This window comes from Micropterus dolomieu, linkage group LG15 (genome assembly GCF_021292245.1).
Source record: "Micropterus dolomieu isolate WLL.071019.BEF.003 ecotype Adirondacks linkage group LG15, ASM2129224v1, whole genome shotgun sequence".
Classification (NCBI taxonomy): domain Eukaryota; kingdom Metazoa; phylum Chordata; class Actinopteri; order Centrarchiformes; family Centrarchidae; genus Micropterus; species Micropterus dolomieu.
Genome location: NC_060164.1, coordinates 507,872 through 529,187, shown reverse-complemented (window position 1 = coordinate 529,187; position 21,316 = coordinate 507,872). Strand labels below are relative to the sequence as shown.

General features: G+C 41.6%; 1 protein-coding gene across 1 annotated transcript; it reads left to right on the top strand.

Moving 5' to 3' along the window:
* Positions 1–2,875: 2,875 nt before the first annotated feature.
* LOC123984156 (E3 ubiquitin-protein ligase RNF166) lies at positions 2,876–15,454 on the top strand. The gene is made up of 6 exons (XM_046070878.1): positions 2,876–3,404; positions 6,289–6,445; positions 6,862–6,974; positions 7,323–7,437; positions 8,185–8,292; positions 8,919–15,454. Exons 1-6 carry the CDS (start codon positions 3,214–3,216, stop codon positions 8,982–8,984), a joined length of 750 nt encoding a protein of 249 aa, XP_045926834.1. The 5' UTR covers positions 2,876–3,213; the 3' UTR covers positions 8,985–15,454.
* The last annotated feature ends 5,862 nt before the right edge of the window (positions 15,455–21,316 follow it).

Genomic DNA, 21,316 nt, shown 5'->3' with positions numbered 1-21,316 from the left:
TAATTCTCTGTATTTCTACAGCTCTCTTACTAGCCTCACATCCCCTGTAGGCCGAGCTGTGTTCTCCTCCACAGTTACAGCATTTTAGCTTAGCTCCATTTACGCATTTCCCGTACTCATGTTCACCACCGCATCTTCCACACCTTTGTTTGCCCTTACATACAGCTGCTACATGTCCATATTTTTGACACTTAAAGCACCTCAGAGGTGGGGGAACATAATGTTTGACATCGTAGCACATATAACCTATATATACCTTAGATGGTAGACTTTCCTCATCAAAAACAATCATAACAGACAAGCTGTCACATCTTTCACCATTACGTGTTGTTTTCAAGCGTTTTGCCTCAGCTACCTGTACTCCTTCCACATTTTCCTTGACTTGTTCTACTGACATATTTGTGGGTATTCCCGAAATGACTCCTCGAACCTTCTTTGTATTATTGTTGATCAATGATCCTTGCACTCCCTTACCTTCAATTTTGTTAAGCCGAACAGCCTTCCCTTGCTGATCAGTGTCCCTGCAAAAAACCATCAGTGCTCCATTTCTCATTACTCGTGCACTTTTCACATTGCCAACCAACTTGTTTATAGCTTTTGTTAATAAATTATCTGACGAAACATTTATACATTTATCTCCTGAACCTCTCTGCAAAATAGCCTAACTTTTAAATCTTAAATTAACAGATCCTTCTCACTGCATGACACTGAATCAGTGCATTTTATTCATTCATTTAAAGTCTGTTATTTACAATCCCTGCTCCTTGTATTATGGTTTTCTATTTTATGATGCCTAGTGTCCAATCTTAAGATGTTTGACGTTTTTTCACCCATCTCTACAAAGTGCAGTATTGTACGTAGAGGAACAAAAATGGTCTCTTCCCCCTGGTCTCTTTATCCACACTGCTTTTACTTCGATCTATACTGAGTCTTCATTTCTGTCTCTCTGACTGTCTTTGCCTAAAGGAGTATATCTTCACACAATCACATGTTCATACAGCCTACGCATTCATTGACACAGTTGTAGGTTGCTGTAATCATTCTTCATGTCTATATACATGACGCGCTACTACAAAATCCACAGTCGTCATTCTGTGCAAAAAAATGCATCCTTAGATCAGCAGAAGCTAACATGAGGCCAGGACATAGCCAGGAGATTGATGTTGAAAACTGACACTTCCCCTGCAGCCCTGCAGGATTTGATACTCATCCTACCAGTTTCTGGATCCATATATATGTTCAGGATTGTTCAGAAATGTTATATTAAGACAGGATTGATAGTGGAGAGTTTAGTGTCTTAGCCTTGAAGCATTTGAGAAATCTGGCTCAGAGATTTAGCAAGAATTATAATGACAGGCAGTGTTAGTGCCTCTCCTCCCAGCACATTCTATTGCCCTGCACAGACACATTGTAAGTCACATATGCACAGCAAGTTCAGTTTCCTCATCACAGAGAGTCCTCAGCCGGTGGAAACAGCTAAATAATGTCTTCTGTTTATCAGGGGCTTTCCAAAATCTGAAAATGTCATAGTGATGTCATCAAGGTTACCTTGGCTCCACATGGAAACAACAGATTTATATAAACTGGGGGCGTAGAGTTTCAGAGATGTGAGCATTTACCAGAGGTTATCAAGTTCCCTGCATTGTGGGAAATGTAAGATGCACTGTTTTGATAGCCTGACCCATACCAGACTAAAGCTCGAATATCTTGGTTTTTGCTGAACTGATTTTGTACCTTTTCACCTTCTTTTTTTCAGTCCCCCAACTTTATGGAGGTGCAGTAGGCCTACTGCGCCTCCATAAAGTAAATGACTGCTTTAACAGAAAATGGGAAATAGGCAAGTTCAGGTTCAAACATTATTGTCCCTCAATGGGAAATTTGATTTACAGTAGAGGGCTAAGACTAAATAAAAACAGAAAACAAACTAACATTGATAGAGACATGGGCATTAATCCCAACCGTTACAGCGTACAGCATGTTTGTTAAAAAGTACTAAAAGAATTGAAATGGTAGCATCGCCATCATAAAGTGCTTCTGAGCAGTGCAGTCAGCAGCTCAGGCTCAGTGCAGATTTAATGCCCTTGGGACAAGCTCTTCCTCAGCTTTAGAATTAAAAACACTCGCTGGGTTGGCTTGAAGTTTTCATTAAAACTTAAAGTGTGATTAGTGATTGTGGCCAGGTAGGAATGTTCCACTGCATCCACAGGCGGGTTGTTAACAGGGGTAATGTTACTGGCCCCTCGTTTTGGCACGTTCATTTCCTAATTAGAAGTCACCATGTCCTGCAGTAAAGTGACCTGGAAAGTAAGCTTCCTCAAATGCAGCATTATTTTCTGTGAGAAGTCCAACCAAGGACAGTGCTTTCACAAAACGTGTCTGTCAGTGATGTTTGCCAAAGAACGCACTGTTAGATAATCTGGTAGACATGCACATGTAGCCTACCCTACAAAAAAAAGAGAAACCACGGAAGACAAATATAGAAGGCAGGGGTCATGAAATAATCGACTGAAATATTTATTATATGGTTAGCCTATATGTAGGCCTATAAAGTTGCCATTTTTACACGTTGACTCTTATGAATGACTAATGTCAAGTTATTCCCTCTAGTACTAGTAGGCTATTACATGACAAAGCAATGTCACTAAATGTTTTGCATCCGTTTCCGTCACCAATAAATCGTGATTATAAACAATGCGAGGCTGTTTTTATTCAGGCCCGGTGATTCTCCGCCTCCGAAGTGGCCTCTGGGATTGCAGTTCTGAAGAAAAGTCCAGTGCTGTCAGTGAGTCAGCAGCAGGACTTCAGGCTCCATCAGGCAAAGCGCGTGGAGGGCTGTTGTTGGAGCTTCTCGTGCTGCTCGCGAGCGCTCACTGGCCCGTTTCCAGAAGCGCTAATGTGACAACCAAGTGGATGTAGCGTGAGACGCGCTCCGCGGGTTTATAGATTTGTGTTTTTATTCAGGTCACCCTCGGAGCAGCGCGCCGACACCCGCCAACGAGCCCGGAGCCCAATGTTTACTTCTCCGGCGTGTCTCCTCCAGCCAGGGGAAAGGAATGTTTTGGTCGGTTGTACATTATTTTATGATACGTAGCTAAATTGAAACGCCACCATGTTTGTGTCGGCATACACTGAAGTTGCTGTACGGATAATGCACTAGCTAACAGCAGCTGGACAGCGAGCTGTTGTCGACAACTGCACATCCTCTCCGGCTGCATGATGGCGATGTTCCGGAGCTTTGTCTCGGCGAGCGCTCAGCTCCGTCAGCAGCAGCCGCAGCAGCAGCAGCCCGGCAGCGGCTCAGGCTCGCTGGCAGCCCCGGCGGAGGGCATCGAGAGCCAGTTCTCCTGTCCCATCTGCCTGGAGGTCTACCACAAACCCGTCAGCATCGCCAGCTGCGCTCACACGTAAAGCAGCTACTTCTTGTTTTGATGTGTGTTGTTGTGTTTATTGAAGCAGGCAGCTTCGTTTGTCTTTGTGCGCGTGTGTGTAAGTTAACAGCTAACCCTGTCTGCAGCCTCAGCAGGTACTGATCCACCTGAGACTAGATCCTAAACACCAGGAGATGGTGGATGGGGTTATTTAGCATTATCTTCTAATAATGAATTCAAACCACATAGTTGTTTTTGTTGTTTTGTGCTACAAATGAAAATAATTCTTTGCCAAACCAGCTTTAAATGAGATGCATCTGTGTTTAGGGATTTTTCCAGCAACATAATAGGTTTACAAACAGAGGCCAGGATGTTGTTTGATAGGGCTGAACAATTAATCGAAATCTTCTGCAAATCGCAATATGACCTACTACAATTTTCCAATTGAAAAATGTGTGTCAGAATACCTTTTTAAATTAAATATTTTCATGCTGCAGAGATCTCCTGGCCTACACACCATATTCTACAAACATCTCCCTGCAAACATCACACTATAACCATTTAATGTTTTTCAATGAAATGATAATAATAATGTAAAAAAGATAATTCCCTCCAGTATCGGAAAATCATATCGCAATTGCAATATCAGTCAAAATAATCACAATTTTTTCAAAATAGTTCAGCCCTATTGTTGGATCGTAATGTCATCAAGTTACTGTGATTTACAGTATACACAGGACAGGTTGATGGGTGATGACAGACGGCTCTGTGAAATGTCCTGTTCTGTACATAACTTGCTCACGATTCGATGATATGCAAATGAAATGGATTCACACCAACAGTGTTCATTTGTGACCCTTATCAGTACCTACCTCAACAATGCAGTATAGGTCGAGCTATACATTTACACAGATGGGTTTAGATTTACACATCACCTGGCATGTGAGGTGTCCCATTTACTTGTTCCTGCTTCCTCTGGGCATTATCTTTCAGCACTGTTCACTCTCCACACATGCACCATCCACTGCAGCTTTTCTGAACTGATTTGATCTTGTGTGATAAGACTGTGGCAGTGGTGAGTCTCACTATTTCACAGGTTTGCAACACACTGACAGGGCTGGAAAAGAAATGTCAGTCCGTTTTATTATGCATGTGTTTTTAAAATTAAGACATAATAAAATACATGTATGTCTTATTTTATCGACATTAAGTCCAAATGCACAGTTTTGTAATGAAACAAAAATTACACCATACTCAGATGTGGATAGTTAAGTGTAATATACAAGTATGGCATTTATTATCAAGTTATTTAATTAATCAGCAGAAAACACAACCAACTCAAAATAGGCAGTTGTGTCATGTTCTGGGGATGAGCACAGCTGAAGTGTATTTGTTTGCATGTGCTTTATCACACCTTTAGTCAAACAGATGTGGTAGGGTGCAGGAGTACCGTTGCCACCTAACTCTGCAGAGACCGGGCCTTGATTCCCTGCAGTGGTGTCTCAGGAGTGGTAGTGTGTCCCAGTGAACACTAGTGGGAAGCTCCTCACTGAGAGGTGACCTCATGTGACACAGAGAAGGCACCTGGCTGTCTGCAGCACTCCACAGGCCTCCTCAGTTGACTGCAGCACATGGGGGAGAAAACCAGGCCAAAATCCTGCAAAAAATGAAACTAAGCAAGCTGTCAGTCATCACACTGACTAAAAAGTTTGTCACTCTGCATGTTGTATGAAAGGTTATGGCAGACATTGGGATAAAACACCAACAGAAAGCTAGACGCTTGTACGTGTTTGAGAGCTCCACTTTGTATTTTGCTTTGTTTTCATAATGATTTACACCTGAATGAGCGGTTGCTGTGGGGTAAAGAGGAATTTTAAAACCAAGGTGATCCATCACATGCGTCTTACATTATATGTAATTAGAGAGGCGTTAGCCAGAGATGTGCATTTCTAATCTATCTCAGTCTGGAGCTGAAAAGAACAACAAAGAGCAGCCCAGACCTCAGGTCGCCTCAGTTCTATTTCTAGTCCGAGGAAGAATGCAGCTATTTTTACTCCTCTGCTGCTGATGAGGATGGATGAAACACTGACACTAATGCTTGCTTTTCACTGGCCCGTGCACACACATACAGCTGTACAGGGAAACTGCTGGCGTCTCCAGTTGAAGCTTTCATTTGCCGTATACTTGTTGAATGAGTGAATCTGCCTTGAACAGATCATTTTCGCTCAGAATGAGTCATGGCCCGAGCGTTCCTCGCAGAGACAGGTTCTGTGTGTCGTAGTGTACATCCGTCACTTCTTCAATGTGAAGCAAATTTGGATAAATTGAGCAACAACAGGGCAGTGTTCTTTCGGATTTCTTCGATTGAAGAATTCTGAATATGGTGGTAATTGTAATTTCACACAAGTGGATGGTGTCTTCTTTATAGAAGAGGGTTATGCATAGGTTTGCAACTTTGTATTTTGTTTAATGTAGTTATAAATTCAGTGTCTTGGGAAAAAGCCTTTTGAAGACTGGTTTATTTTGACTTTCCATAGGCTAACTGATTTATGCAGAATAATAAACAATAAATTATTTGATTATAGAAATAATTTTTAGTTTCTTCTCTATTATTATTGAAATATCCAGGAGTCTCAAGTTTCTGTCTTGTGGAACAACAGTCTTATTATGCAAATGCAACTTCCAGTAGGGTACCTTAGTGATGGATCCTGCAGCCCACCTAGCTCTCTGTGATGTACTTTTGTTGTGCATCAGTGGAACTGTGGGGCAGAGGTGACCTAAAGGTTAGAGTGGTGCTCCCTGCAGCAGCAGGACACGTGGAGCAGGAAAGACAGGAAGCAGTGCCGGCCTCTCCTTTGTTACCATCACTGCAGTTCCCGTGAGCAAGAATGTAACCTTTTGCTGTTGTCTGCTGTTCCAGGTTCTGCGCAGAGTGTCTGCAGCCATGTCTTCAGGTGACCTCGCCCCTCTGCCCTCTCTGTCGCGTGCCCTTTGACCCCAAGAAAGTGGAGCGCTCCTCCAGCGTGGAGAAGCAGCTGGCTTCTTACAAAGCACCCTGCAGGGGCTGTAGCAAGAAGGTAGATACTGACCCTTCATTCCCCATGGCAAAACAGTCACAGGTGCAACTCTCCATTGATAAAAAGCATTTATTTATTTACTGCTACTGTGAAAACCTTTCAGGTGCAAGACATTTTAGAAAAGAAATGAACAACAATAAATATAATAAGACATTTTCAACATATAATATAATTACTAACAAAACCAAAACACATATCATTGATTGACATAAATAACCTGATATCATGATTGTGATGTAAACTGTTGGCGATGTGGATGTAAGGACAGAACAGCTGAGCAGTCTGAGTCCTCTGTGAAGATGTGAAGCAAGTGACACTGATAAAGCTGATGAAGTCACGCCTTGCAGGGGAGCCGCTATTCTTGGATAATTGTTATTGATATACAGTTCTAATAGTGTGCACATGTCTGTTCTCAGGTGGCTCTGGTAAAGATGAGGTCTCACATTGCCTCCTGTTGTAAAGTACAGGAGCAGATAGCCAACTGTCCCAAGTTTGTCCCTGTGGTACCCACCTCCCAACCTATACCAAGGTACGCACTCTCTGACCTGACCAACCCTCTATGAAATACAGAAGCTAATGTGGAAGCAGGGCTGTCTCTCTGTAACTCTCTATAGCTCCAGCAGACTGCAGACATTCCATTCCATATATAGTCTGACTCACCTTGTGAAATAAACTCCTAGGCAAATCAGAAAATATGTGATAGGTTGTACATGTACACAAAGTGAACATTGTGAGTCATTAGAGGCCAGCACCTATAAAATGCCAAGACCAGTTAGCAGGATTGAATTAGCTGCTATCAGTAATTCAGCTGTTGACGATGGATGGATGGAGGTAATTCATGTCTTCACTTTGTGTATGTGTGTCCTCCCATATGTAGCAATATTCCAAACCGGTCAACATTTGTGTGTCCGTTCTGTGGGGCCAGAAACCTGGACCAGCAGGAACTGGTGAAGCACTGTATGGACAACCACCGCAATGACCCTAATAAAGTGGTAAGAGACGACTATGTCAGATGCTAGATGACATTATCTAGACCAACTCAGGTGATCCTACATCATAGGAAGTGCTTCCAGTAAGTGCATGAACATTTTAGGATTTCTGGGAACCATTTGAGGTTCTTAGGAAGGTGTTTGTTTTGGGCATGTTCACCTTTATTGGACAGTTGACAGTGAAGAGGATGACAGGAAACAGGGGGAGAACGAGGGGGTATGATACAAAACAAAGATCCCCGGCTGGAATTGAACTGGTGACCTTGCTGTCGGGATGCGCTGTAACATTTAGCAACAAGGCACTGCAGTTATCAGGAACTTTAATATATAATCTAAAGTTATTGTTATTTAAACAACAGTTAGCCTAGATCATCTGGAAAAAGGTGAAGAGGTTTGAGGTGCTGAGCAGACTGCTTTCTCCTGTCTGCTCTCTAACAAATGCATACATGACCAAACATGTACTTTTAAATGTGACGAGGAAAAAGGACAGAGAGCAGAAAAATGACTTACTTCACAAGTCAGTTCAGTGTGTTGACTGATAACTACCCTGATCTTCTTACTCACTGCACACTTTAACCCCCTCATTCTGTGGCTGCAGTTCAGTTCTCTCGAGCCAGTGACGGTGTGAAGTAAAGTGCATGTGAACTAAAGCAGCAGCGTGCTTTACAGATACTACTTATACTTTGCAGGCCCAGATTTTTATAGATCCATGTGGAGCATGGACCAAATGAGCTGTGTTTGCATCTGCAGGTGTGTCCGGTGTGTTCAGCCATGCCGTGGGGAGACCCCAGCTATAAGAGCTCCAACTTCCTCCAGCATCTCCTCCACAGACACAAGTTCTCTTATGACACCTTTGTTGTAAGTCCAGTGCTGTCACAATTTGTTTTGTCCTTTCAAACATTATTTGTATCTTCTACTGAAAGGAAATGAAATTTTAACAATGCTAAAAGAAAACATATTCTCTCACTTCTTCTACACATCGTTAGATTCTCCAAATTTACACTGTTATACAAACTGCACACTCACTACTTTACGTTGTAGCAAAGTGTCATTTCTTCAGTGTTGTCACATGAAAAGATAGAATAAGATATTTACAAAAATATGAGGGGTGTACTCATTTTTGTGAGATACTGTATGTTGCTTATTTCTTATTTCTTAAACTTATTTTAAATGAGTTTATTAAAATCATCCCACAGTGGCCAGGTAGTATTTAAGCAGGGGGCTAATCTTGGCTCAGGGGCCCCTGGTTTGATCTGCGTTTTACAGACTATAGTAAAAAATGCTCACATTGTCCACGGTGTTTAGTACATATAGTCACATAAAATGACTTTTATCTTGCACATATACAGTAAATACTAACTTCCTGTGGATCAGCCTCCTTAAATAATGGATGGCCTATATACTGTATGCGTTGTTTTAGATTAGGTTTGCATTGTGTGGTTGTAGTCACTTGCAGTTTTTGTTCTTTTGTTGTGTTTTGTCAGGACTACAGCATTGATGAAGAGGCAGCACTGCAGGCAGCTCTGGCACTGTCACTGGCTGAAAACTGACAACAGTCACACCACCACCACCACCATCATCTCACCGTTAGCACCAGCTCCACAATTACTACTCTGCTGCTGTTCTTCCAGGGCTCAGACGGTATCATCCAGCCCACTGGCTCCCGCAGTGACATCACAGAGATCCGCATCGCAGAGAAGTCGAGCAGCTTAAGATTTGGTCATAACCCTGTTTCGTTTTCATGCCAAGGATTTGTTTCTGGTGTAGCAGTCTGGCCAGATTGCTAGACTAAAGTATTTCGGATGTATCTTCATTCACTGCTTCATTTGGATTTGGTGGTTTAGATGCAAAAGATCATGTGGCTTTGGAATGGATCCATTGACCACATCAAGATAACCAAACAAAAGCCATCACACATTGACTTTAAATATCCCAACCTACAGCTTGGAAACAGTCCATCCACTCAGTTTCAGTTCACCTGACAGTGGTCTCTGACCACTAGTCTCTTACTAGGAAGTCCTGACTGCTGGAACTTACTGTGAGTAACTTTGGTGATGGTCACATGCTCCAGTTACTTCTACAACTCTAGTCTGCAGTGATCAATTTTGATGAGTTAACATAAAGTAGCTTGCCCACAAGAGCTAATTAGGACACAGTGTGCAAAGGTAAACAGAAAATATTCATCTCCACAAATGGATGCAACTGCTCCAGAGCTGGTATGTTGTATTTTGCTCTTACCAGACAACACAAAGTTCTGTAGTCAGTAAAGCAGCACTGGCGGGCTTGTTGACAAACACAACAGAAGAGTTTCTCCTGTTGCTGAACTCTCTGTAGGAAATGAAAGGCTTTCAGAAGAGTCGTTGACTGAGCTGCTCGTTGCGTGGCTGCATCGTAACACCTACAGTGGTACTGGCCATGACGTCTTCTAATGGTCATGGTGAATGGGTTAAAAGTAAGCCCCTCCCCCCAATGGCGCCAGAACATCATGCACGGAGAGGCTAAAATGTAACCAAATGAGGCTGAATGCTCTCCAATATCTGACCTTATTGTTTCACTGTGGTGACCTGGTGGAAACCCCCAAAACATTTGTTCTGGCCCACACTGCCACACTGGATGTGTCAATCCTGATGTGCATGTGTTATGAATATTCTGCCTGCACAGACAACTGGCAGACATTCTGCATTATTTAGAGAGACTCTGGACAGTTGTCCCTGTAATATTATATTGAGAAAAATACCATAAATACGGTGTTGAGTAGCTACAACAGAACGTATATTACTATGTGATCAATGTGGATAAAGTCATGAGGTATAAATACAACACTGACATCATAGGAGTAATTTGAATGATTAAAATCTAAAATAAGCTCACTGTTAAGTCATTAAACCGTACCACATATGATGTAAGAATCAATAGGAGGAAATGATACAGGGCTTTAAAATCCTATGAGTTTATATTTTATTGATTTCATCTTATTAAAATTTTTTTTGGCTATAAACATAAAAATTTAAGTGGTTAATAAACCACTTAATAAACTTAACACATTTTTGAGATGATGGACTGAAATGATTCTCCTCAGATTTGTGTCAGCAGCTGGGGGTAAATATCAGTTTGTCTGGAGGCTGATGGATTTAGTGGTGAACTGGAATGTTACAGATTAAAAACCTTAGTTTTTTTATTGAGTGCCACCTTTTCAGCCCCATTACCAGTTTTGCACATTCTACTGCACCACACCACTGTGGAACTAAAGGCCTCTGTCTTTGACTTAACGCTTCCACGTGCTGGAGTGTAAATTTTGTCTTCTGCCCACGTCTGTGAGGGTTTGCGCCGACAGACATAGACATCTGTGTATGCAGACACCCCATGTAGTTTAAATGGACACTTTATTCTGCCCTAGATTCTTACAAGGGCTGTCTATAACCCTAACTCAAACATACTGCCCTGGTTCTTTGCCCGAAGGCTCACGCACAAACTGTAGACACAAAAGCTTAAAATCAGTATGGAGTGTCGTGGAAGCTTCACCTTGGCACAGATGTGACAGGGCAGGCACTGAGATATGATGGTCAGTCTTGATGTCAGATGCTAACAGCAGGTTGTCGGACTTGGCAATATAAAATGTACATTAAAGGAAACAGCATTCTCAGAATAATCAGGTTTTCTATAAATAACTCATCAATGTTTTGAAAGATTGAATTCAACCGACATCGGATACAAATGCCAGAAGCTCAGCTGTAGCTTATCCATTACTGTCCATCCCAGCTTCACTGAAGACGACAGAAGGGACCTAAAGAGACGACAGACTTCAGAGCTTCATGTGCAGCTTGGACAGATCAAACTGCACCAGTGAAGAAAGGATCATTTGTCGGAGCAGCTCAGAATGCCATCATGAACTCCACAGGATGTTAACATTTACAACAACAGACATCAGAACCCCATTCACTATCACCCCTAAAAGCAAAGTTGGCCAGTTCCTGTTTTTATTCATGTGAATATTTGCACTTTTCACCATTTATTTTTAACCAGATTGATCTGTCAGTATTAGTTTGGAAAACATCAGATAGGACGGAAGTGCTGGATCGAGGTCTAACCTCCATTTTACTGTTATCTTAAGCTCTTACTACAAGGAATATTTTTATGATCCATCTGCAAGATAGATGAATATAAAAAGTATATTTTTGGAAAATATTTCTGTTTCAAACCTCTGGACTAATATGAAAAATGGGCGTGCAACCTTTTTGGGACACTGTAGTTGAATTGCTGTTAACACACATCCACACACACACACACACACAACACACTTACCTAGGACTAGATGGGACAGGTGTAATGCACATGTTTTTTTATAGTTTAACCAATAGATGGCAGTCCTTCCCCAGACACACTAAGCCATACTGAAACCAACACACACATAGAAATCATGCTTTCTGTGGAGGCAGGTTGTGGAAATAGAACCAGTAACCTGGGTAATGCATTGCACTTTAATTCATTCAGTTTTTTTAATAATAGTTGAAATCCAATTTGTCTGCAGTTACATTTCATTGCAGAATGAGTGTTTTATTAAAAAAAAGTTGACCTTGTAAATTGTAAAAAGGTGTCTTAGGTTAGACGTTATTTAATAGAAAATGTGCCATTTGTTTTGTTCATGTGACAGAGCATTCAAATATTTGTACTTAATTTAAATGGGCAGCACGAGCCATTTTTCTCTTCCAATTATGTTTTGGTGGTCATAATCATTTGAATTGAATGCTCTTTATGCAGCACCAGAACTGACATGCACCCACAGTAAAAACAGGTCACTTGTAAATGACTAATTCTACAGAGGGTTGAGGCCATGTGCAGAAAAACATCCTGTGTTTGTGTCATTGTGGGATGAATGGTAAATGTGGGAGCGAGTATCACATCAGCTGATGCTTTAAGGCAGCTTTTTCGAGTGCAGAGTTGGTCGTGTGAGGGTTAAAACACCTTTCATCGACAATTAGATTCTTTAAAACTGGGTTTAGTTATCTTGAACAACAGACTTTGGCTGATGTGAGTGTCCATGTTTGTTTGTGAACGTTATGTCTGCAACTGGTTCTTATGGGTTCAAAATTTGGTCTGAATTCAAAGATGAAAGTAGGATTAAAGGTGTGCTCAGACTGGACATGGGGCTGATGTTGTTCTTTGCATTAATTGGCTGCTGGAGTGACTTCTATTTTGCCCCAAACAGGTGACAACCGAGCTAGCAAAGCAAATCAGTGTCCTGTGTTTGTGTGACAGTTGAGCCTCTGTCTGATGTCAAAATGCACCAGAATTCCATTCTTTGTTATTTTCTACCACACTGCTATTCATTTTTCTTTTCTCTGCACATTCATGGATTAAAGTCATGGCGATAAGCCCAAATCTTTCGCTCATGTTTTGAATCCACACAGATGTTTTTTCAGCTTAATCTGCGCTGCCAGGGCAAATCTGTGCTCTCACATGTTTGCATTGACTTAAAAAGCAGCTGTAAACTTGGCTTCAGGTCCAGTCTGAATACACCTTTAGAAGGATTTTGTCTTTAATTTCAGGATTCAGATGTTTTTGAAACTCCTAATTGAGAATTTTCTTCTTCAAAATTATCAGAAAGTTCCGAAAGACTGACGGTGCGTATGAACAGTGAAAAGATTAATCTCTAAAGTCATGTCATTATTCCACTAAATAAAATAAAATGCATATCTTGCTTAAAATATAAAAAAAGGTTTTCACATAAATTAAAGCCATTTACATTTTTGAGTAGGTTTCAACGCCCTTGCCTCACACAAACACAACTATTTCTTCTGTTTGTAGGTTTTTATATTTATATTAGCGCTCTTTATAAATGTTTGTTACCTTCTTACCTCCGTAGCAGACTTCTTTTTTGTTGTTTGTGTACTACTATTTATCTGCTTCTTTCTGAACTCTTCAGTTGAACACATTTCCCAAAGAAATGTAAATAATCTGTTGTTTAATCCTTGTTTTTGCGTTGTTGCATTTAATATTTAGTGAAACTGTTACTTGTCACTGATCAGCCGTACAGATTATAGTAGCTCAACAGTCACATACACAGAGAAATATGAAGGTCAACAGCAAAGTGTGTTGGACTGAAGAATACTGTAGAGGCTTTGTACATAGATAACAAAGACTTTCTTAACCACCATTGATGCAAACATGGAGATGCATGAAAACGGTCTGGCTTGTAAGGGTTAAAGGATTGGTTCAGATTTTTTTTAAGACTATCTAAAAACAATCGTCACATGTTATATGTACGTTGAAAGAGTTAGCAGTTGCTACAGTATAATGATTCCTCCTCTTCATGCTTGCCTATAGCAATTCACTACACAGCAAACATAGATAGATGGATAGATAACTTTATTGTCTGTTCCAAAGCAGTGATAGAAATTCTCCTTCAACAAGGCTCATTAAAACACACAAAACAGCAGCTGTACTGTGTCTATTTTATGTCATGCAAGCTAATTTGAGGCTCTAGGGGTGTGCATTCACTTAATCAAGTGAGTATAAAGAGCCAAAGAAAACCAGAACTTCTGGGTTCTGAAAGAAAGCATCATTCAGAATACCACTGACATTTCTAACTACGCTTATAACTAATAATCCTGTCTTGGAACAGTGCCTTTCTCACCAGTATGGCTTGTTCGTATGAAGAGGACTGTAGTTAAAAGAAAATTTATCTAGTGTCATTTATTAAGTATTTTTAGCTGCCTCTAACAAACACCATTTTCTATGAGCCCTAGACATTCGGGGGCTAAATATTACGTCTTAGAAAAGGCAAGTCCCTGGGCAAGTTGAGGTGTAATAACACTAGGCAGACAGGACTGTATGCTGTATATGTTTTTAGACAGCAGAAAGTAGAAATAGAACATTGAGAGGAAACACAAAAGGTAATTTTTTACTAAAAACACTTTGGAAGGTCTGTGCATATTGTCCGCATTTCTTACAGCGTAGCTACAAAGGGCATGCTACATGGGTAGTATGGAGCGGAGGGACGATAACAGGGACTATGGCTCTTTCAAAGTACATATAATGTGAGTATTGTACGTATGATAGGCAGGAAAAATCCTAACATCCTTTAAATATAGTGATATACATGCTGCTAGTTAGCTGTCTAATTAGCCAGTAGGCTCATTTAGCACCAGCATGCTAATGCTGCTTTCTACTTGCACAGCAGGTACTGTTTAGCCTGCTAATTACAGTAACAAAACCACTGTTGCTCATTACTCAAAGACCTCCAACTTCACTAGTAGAACCTTAGCCAACTGGCTAATAGGGTGTCAGGGACTGTGAGTTTATTGTAAGATGGCCCGATAAAGCCTACTTTTGAGCTGAAGTGATATTCAGTAGGTTATTTTAACCTTTGGTATTTAGATCCCTGATGAAACCTGAACGGTCTCAGCTGGTCTTTGACAGCCATATCTTGCCCTACCAGCTGCTTTAAAGGGACACTCCACAGATTTTTACACAGAAAGGTCAGTTTACTAGTTAGTCCAACTCAGTCTGAAAACAATTCTGTCTTCTCTGGCTCTGGAGGAGCATTGTCCAGTCTTAGAAAATATAATCCTGATGATGCCATAGTGATGTAATCAGGGTGACATCAGCTTGGACATTTCCAATTTATTTTTACAAAGATTACCAGACAAGAAGGATCTGAGAAAGAGATGACCAACCAGCAAAACACACCATAACGACACTTAACACCAGTTGAATTTCACTGAGGGAGTGTTTGTGTGGAAAGAGATGTTTTCAGACAAATGTGTAAAGTGCAGACATGTAAATTCAGTCAGCCTTCGGTATGATTTAATATGCATTCTTTATAAACATGGTAATAATAACAAGTGTTTGCAGTGACACTGCTGCTGGCAATGAGGATGATCATTGTAATGATGTCTGGGTTTTGGTGCTGTTGCACTGCTTGGGGTTTTATCAAAGCACTATTAGGATGTTTTGTAGCAAATTTTGTCCTTTTCCCATTAAATAAAATGCAAAACACTGAATATATACTTAAACAGTATGCCTGAGTCACTGTGTCAAGTGGTTTTGTCAAAATTGTGGTTGTGGAGTAAATGTGTGAGAAGAATTAAGCCAACAGGAAACTGTTGAACAGATAAGATAAGGTTATAAAACTGAAAACAGCATTTTCAAAGTAAGGGACGGGGAGCAAGATAATGAACCAATCATTCATTTTTAGAATAATTTTTATATTATCCATTATTAATAATTTAGTATTATTGTACTGTACAAGACTTTCCTGTGTCATAATGATTCTGTAAACTGATAACATGTCAATTAATTTGTGTTTTAAGCTTGTTCAGCTTCCTCCATGTGGTCAAAACAAAATCAGATAATGCAGCTTTGATGAGTTTGTTTCATTCCCATATGCATGGAACATGCCATTAGAGGGGACGTGAGAAAATATGTCTTTCGTAATTTGGGTGACCCAACCCTTTAATAGATGAGTTAAAAATATATGCACAGAAATTACTGCAAAGACACACACATATACACTCTTTCAGTCACGGTGGAAAAAGAGGTGGAGTCTAATGCTTGGTTTGGCATAGATGGAAATGTTAGCGCCTCCCTGAGCTGCTTTTCCACAGCGAGTGCACAGACGTTTCCAGGTCCAACACTCCTGTCTGTCTCTACACCACCACAACACCCCCACCCTTCCCTCTCCAGAAAAAAAGAACACCCTTCTTTTCTCAGTTCACCTATACCAACATTACCTCACACACTCATGATGCACAAAGGTCCGGTTCCTGAATCAAACCAATGTGAGGATGATAAATTGTTTTCGATTTCTAGTTGATCTAATTTGCGTTCACAAAGGCAAAACAAACAATCAATTCTAAACAAAAGCCATGTGATGTGAAAGCCAGCTGATACAACATTCATTATAACCATGAGTGACTTGAAACTTGGACTCTTTTTCAGAGACTTGACTTGCCCTCTCGCTCAGAGACTTGACTTGGACTCTTGCTGAGAGACTTGAGACTTGACTTGGACTCCTGCTCAGAGACTTGAGACTTGACTTGGACTCTAGCTCAGTGACTTGAGACTTGACTTGGACTCTTGCTCAGAGACTTGAGACTTGAAATGGACTGTTGCTCAGAGACTTGACTTGGACTGTTGCTCAGAGACTTGAGACTTGACTTGGACTCTTGCTCAGAGACTTGACTTGGACTGTTGCTCAGAGACTTGACTTGGACTGTTGCTCAGAGACTTGACTTGCCCTCTCACTCAGAGACTTGACTTGGACTCTTGCTCAGAGATTTGAGACTTGACTTGGACTGTTGCTCAGAGACTTGACTTGGACTGTTGCTCAGAGACTTGAGACTTGACTTCTCGCTCAGAGACTTGAGACTTGACTTGGACTCTTGCTCAGAGACTTGAGACTTGACTTGGACTGTTGCTCAGAGACTTGAGACTTGACTTGGACTCTTGCTCAGAGACTTGACTTGCCCTCTCGCTCAGAGACTTGACTTGGACTGTTGCTCAGAGACTTGACTTGGACTCTTGCTCAGAGACTTGAGACTTGACTTGGACTGTTGCTCAGAGACTTGACTTGGACTGTTGCTCAGAGACTTGACTTGGACTCTCGCTCAGAGACTTGACTTGCCCTCTCGCTCAGAGACTTGACTTGGACTCTTGCTCAGAGACTTGAGACTTGACTTGGACTGTTGCTCAGAGACTTGACTTGCCCTCTCGCTCAGAGACTTGACTTGGACTGTTGCTCAGAGACTTGAGACTTGACTTGGACTGTTGCTCAGAGACTTGACTTGCCCTCTCACTCAGAGACTTGACTTGGACTCTTGCTCAGAGACTTGAGACTTGACTTGGACTGTTGCTCAGAGACTTGACTTGGACTGTTGCTCAGAGACTTGACTTGGACTGTTGCTCAGAGACTTGACTTGCCCTCTCACTCAGAGACTTGACTTGGACTCTTGCTCAGAGATTTGAGACTTGACTTGGACTGTTGCTCAGAGACTTGACTTGGACTGTTGCTCAGAGACTTGACTTGCCCTCTCACTCAGAGACTTGACTTGGACTCTTGCTCAGAGATTTGAGACTTGACTTGGACTGTTGCTCAGAGACTTGACTTAGACTCTTGCTCAGAGACTTGAGACTTGACTTGGACTGTTGCTCAGAGACTTGAGACTTGACTTGGACTCTTGCTCAGAGACTTGACTTGGACTGTTGCTCAGAGACTTGACTTGGACTGTTGCTCAGAGACTTGACTTGGACTCTCGCTCAGAGACTTGACTTGGACTGTTGCTCAGAGACTTGACTTGGACTGTTGCTCAGAGACTTGACTTGGACTCTCGCTCAGAGACTTGACTTGCCCTCTCGCTCAGAGACTTGACTTGGACTGTTGCTCAGAGACTTGAGACTTGACTTGGACTCTCGCTCAGAGACTTGACTTGCCCTCTCACTCAGAGACTTGACTTGGACTCTTGCTCAGAGACTTGAGACTTGACTTGGACTGTTGCTCAGAGACTTGACTTGGACTGTTGCTCAGAGACTTGACTTGGACTCTTGCTCAGAGACTTGACTTGGACTCTTGCTCAGAGACTTGAGACTTGAAATGGACTCTTGCTCAGAGACTTGACTTGGACTGTTGCTCAGAGACTTGAGACTTGACTTGGACTGTTGCTCAGAGACTTGACTTGGACTGTTGCTCAGAGACTTGACTTGGACTCTCGCTCAGAGACTTGACTTGCCCTCTCGCTCAGAGACTTGACTTGGACTCTTGCTCAGAGACTTGACTTGGACTCTTGCTCAGAGACTTGAGACTTGACTTGGACTGTTGCTCAGAGACTTGACTTGCCCTCTCGCTCAGAGACTTGACTTGGACTGTTGCTCAGAGACTTGAGACTTGACTTGGACTGTTGCTCAGAGACTTGACTTGCCCTCTCGCTCAGAGACTTGACTTGGACTGTTGCTCAGAGACTTGAGACTTGACTTGGACTGTTGCTCAGAGACTTGACTTGGACTGTTGCTCAGAGACTTGACTTGGACTCTCGCTCAGAGACTTGACTTGGACTCTTGCTCAGAGACTTGAGACTTGACTTGGACTCCTGCTCAGAGACTTGACTTGCCCTCTCGCTCAGAGACTTGACGTGGACTCTCGCTCAGAGACTTGACTTGCCCTCTCGCTCAGAGACTTGACTTGGACTCTAGCTCATAGACTTGAGACTTGACTTGGACTCTTGCTCAGAGACTTGAGACTTGACTTGGACTCTAGCTCAGTGACTTGAGACTTGACTTGGACTCTAGCTCAGTGACTTGAGACTTGACTTGGATTCTTGCTCAGAGACTTGAGACTTGACTTGCCCTCTCGCTCAGAGACTTGACTTGGACTCTAGCTCATAGACTTGAGACTTGACTTGGACTCTTGCTCAGAGACTTGAGACTTGAACTTGCACTCTTGCTCAGAGACTTGACTTGGACTCCTGCTCAGAGACTTGAGACTTGACTTGGACTCTAGCTCAGTGACTTGAGACTTGACTTGGATTCTTGCTCAGAGACTTGAGACTTGAACTTGCACTCTTGCTCAGAGACTTGACTTGGACTCCTGCTCAGAGACTTGAGACTTGACTTGGACTCTAGCTCAGTGACTTGAGACTTGACTTGGACTCTAGCTCAGTGACTTGAGACTTGACTTGGACTCTTGCTCAGAGACTTGAGACTTGAACTTGCACTCTTGCTCAGAGACTTGACTTGGACTCTTGCTCAGTGACTTGAGACTTGACTTGGACTCTAGCTCAAAGACTTGTGAGCATCTCTGGGCGGAAATGGCGTTCGATTATTTTCCGAAATACTTACAGAACCGTACTTTAATGTACTGTTGACTCCGTTTTTTAACTTTGACATGACACTGCTCAACAGATCACTGGAATCCATTCTCTGCCATTTTATCGCTGACTATTTTATACACACCACTACACGGCGGAGAGAGGTTGTTTGGCCCGCACAAGAGTTCGAGTTTCATTTCAAATGAATCCCAAGATTGCAATATCAGGACCACACACGAGTGCACATTCAGGTTGTACACATTCAGATATACTGAATAATCACTTGGTTAGGTAAGCATGGGAGCATTATTTGAAATAGTGCCACCTGGATTACATTTTTAATCAACAGAACGAGGTAAATTTTCAATGAACGTATCTGAAACGTTGCAAAATGTCCACAATGAGCCAAACTGCACTGACATCTTGATTCCTACAATATCTGCTTGCAGCAACAGTGGCATGTCTGGACTGTTTCTGACCTATGCAGGGGTGGTGACATCAAGTCCCCATGGAATTACAACTTCCGGGTCCCTCATGTGATGCGCACTGGCCACAAAATACTTTTTTATAGACATACATTGTAAAAGAACTTGTACACACCCTATTCCACATGTGGCAAATGTCTTGGTAACAAGCATAACCCAGTGTCATTTCCAGGGCATCAGAGTCTTTATGGAAATACACACATGCACTGTGGAAAATACCAACATAATCTGCCATTGTGTCTATTACTACCCCCACCTATCACGCATGCACACACACATATTTTTTACTGTATCTGCTGGCCTAATACTGTAGCCTAATAATAGGCCTCATGCCTTGACAGCAGCTAAATCCGGCAGCGCTGTCTTGTATTACTGACTCAGAGTAAGATGGAGAGCTGCCCTCATGCCTAATATAACAGCTTTCCATGTATTTATAGGCCTGCAGGGAGTCAGAATAGCATCTGTGTGTATTGAAACTGAACGTGGCTGACTGGTTGGGAATATTTAGACCTTGTTCCACAGACAGTTACTATTCATAGCATTCCATTACATCACAACAGAGCCATTCTGGTGGACAAACAACAGGTGCTCAGACTTATACTACAGGTGTAGGGCAGGGCAAGTTTGTGCAGCATTGTGACAGCAAGTCAAGTGTCTTTGCTGCTGGTGGAAACACTTAGATCATCTTTTTATTTAACTGTACATTCCATCAGCAATTGGCTTTTAGAAACAAAATGTCATTAGGCCTGTGACTAGCTGTGGATGTGATACCCTGCCCAATCTTTTCTTTATTTGTTCATTTTTTTTCTGTGATGGTTTTGGTGACAAGTAACAATGACAACATTGATGTTGGTCCTAACCTGTGTACTTTTGTTTGTTTATTTATGTATTTATGTATACCATATGTATACCGATCTAGGCAGACGGCCGCCCACCCTAAGTCTAGGTTTTGCTCGAGGTTTCTACCTGCTAAAAGGAATTTTTTCCTAGCCACTGTCAATATGCTTGCTAATGGTGGGAATTGTTGGGTCTCTGTAAACAGGAATGGGCAAAGATACATCAAAATATATATTTTTTTTAAAAAGATACCGAGTACCCTAAGTGTATCAAAATAAACTACAAAATGTAGCAACCAGCCATGTATCGAAATAAACAAATTTTTTGTTTAAAATTTCAAAAATACTCTTTCAAGGTGCCAGGAAATCACTTTACAAACGTTTTATCTATTGTGATCTCTCTCTTCACCAGTACACTGACTAAGCTGATTAAGTGACCAATGTTTGAGAACAACAGCTTTTCCAAAGACTCATAATTGTATCCTAATTTACAGAAGTTAGTTGATGTTTTGTAATGAAGGGCCTGCTTTGCATCATCTGAGCTGCAACAAACACCAGTGGTGAATTGGTTAACAACCTGCTATTTAATGGCATTGCAGCACAATATTGTTATTGGCAATAAGGTGTGCAATATAACAAGTTACACCATCCAGTGGCATTGTAAATGCTATTTTTGTGCAAACCGACAAAAACTTAACAATAGCTGAAAGCAACAAGCTATAGCTTAGTATGAGAGCTGCTATTATTTCAAATAGTTAGC

Excerpts from the sequence above, each read along its gene's own strand:
- LOC123984156 (XM_046070878.1), top strand. The coding sequence starts at position 3,214 with ATGATGGCGATGTTCCGGAGCTTTGTCTCGGCGAGCGCTCAGCTCCGT. Across the intron at positions 7,438-8,184 it reads GCAATGACCCTAATAAAGTG|GTGTGTCCGGTGTGTTCAGC; the intron begins GTAAGAGACGAC and ends TTGCATCTGCAG. Across the intron at positions 8,293-8,918 it reads TCTCTTATGACACCTTTGTT|GACTACAGCATTGATGAAGA; the intron begins GTAAGTCCAGTG and ends GTGTTTTGTCAG.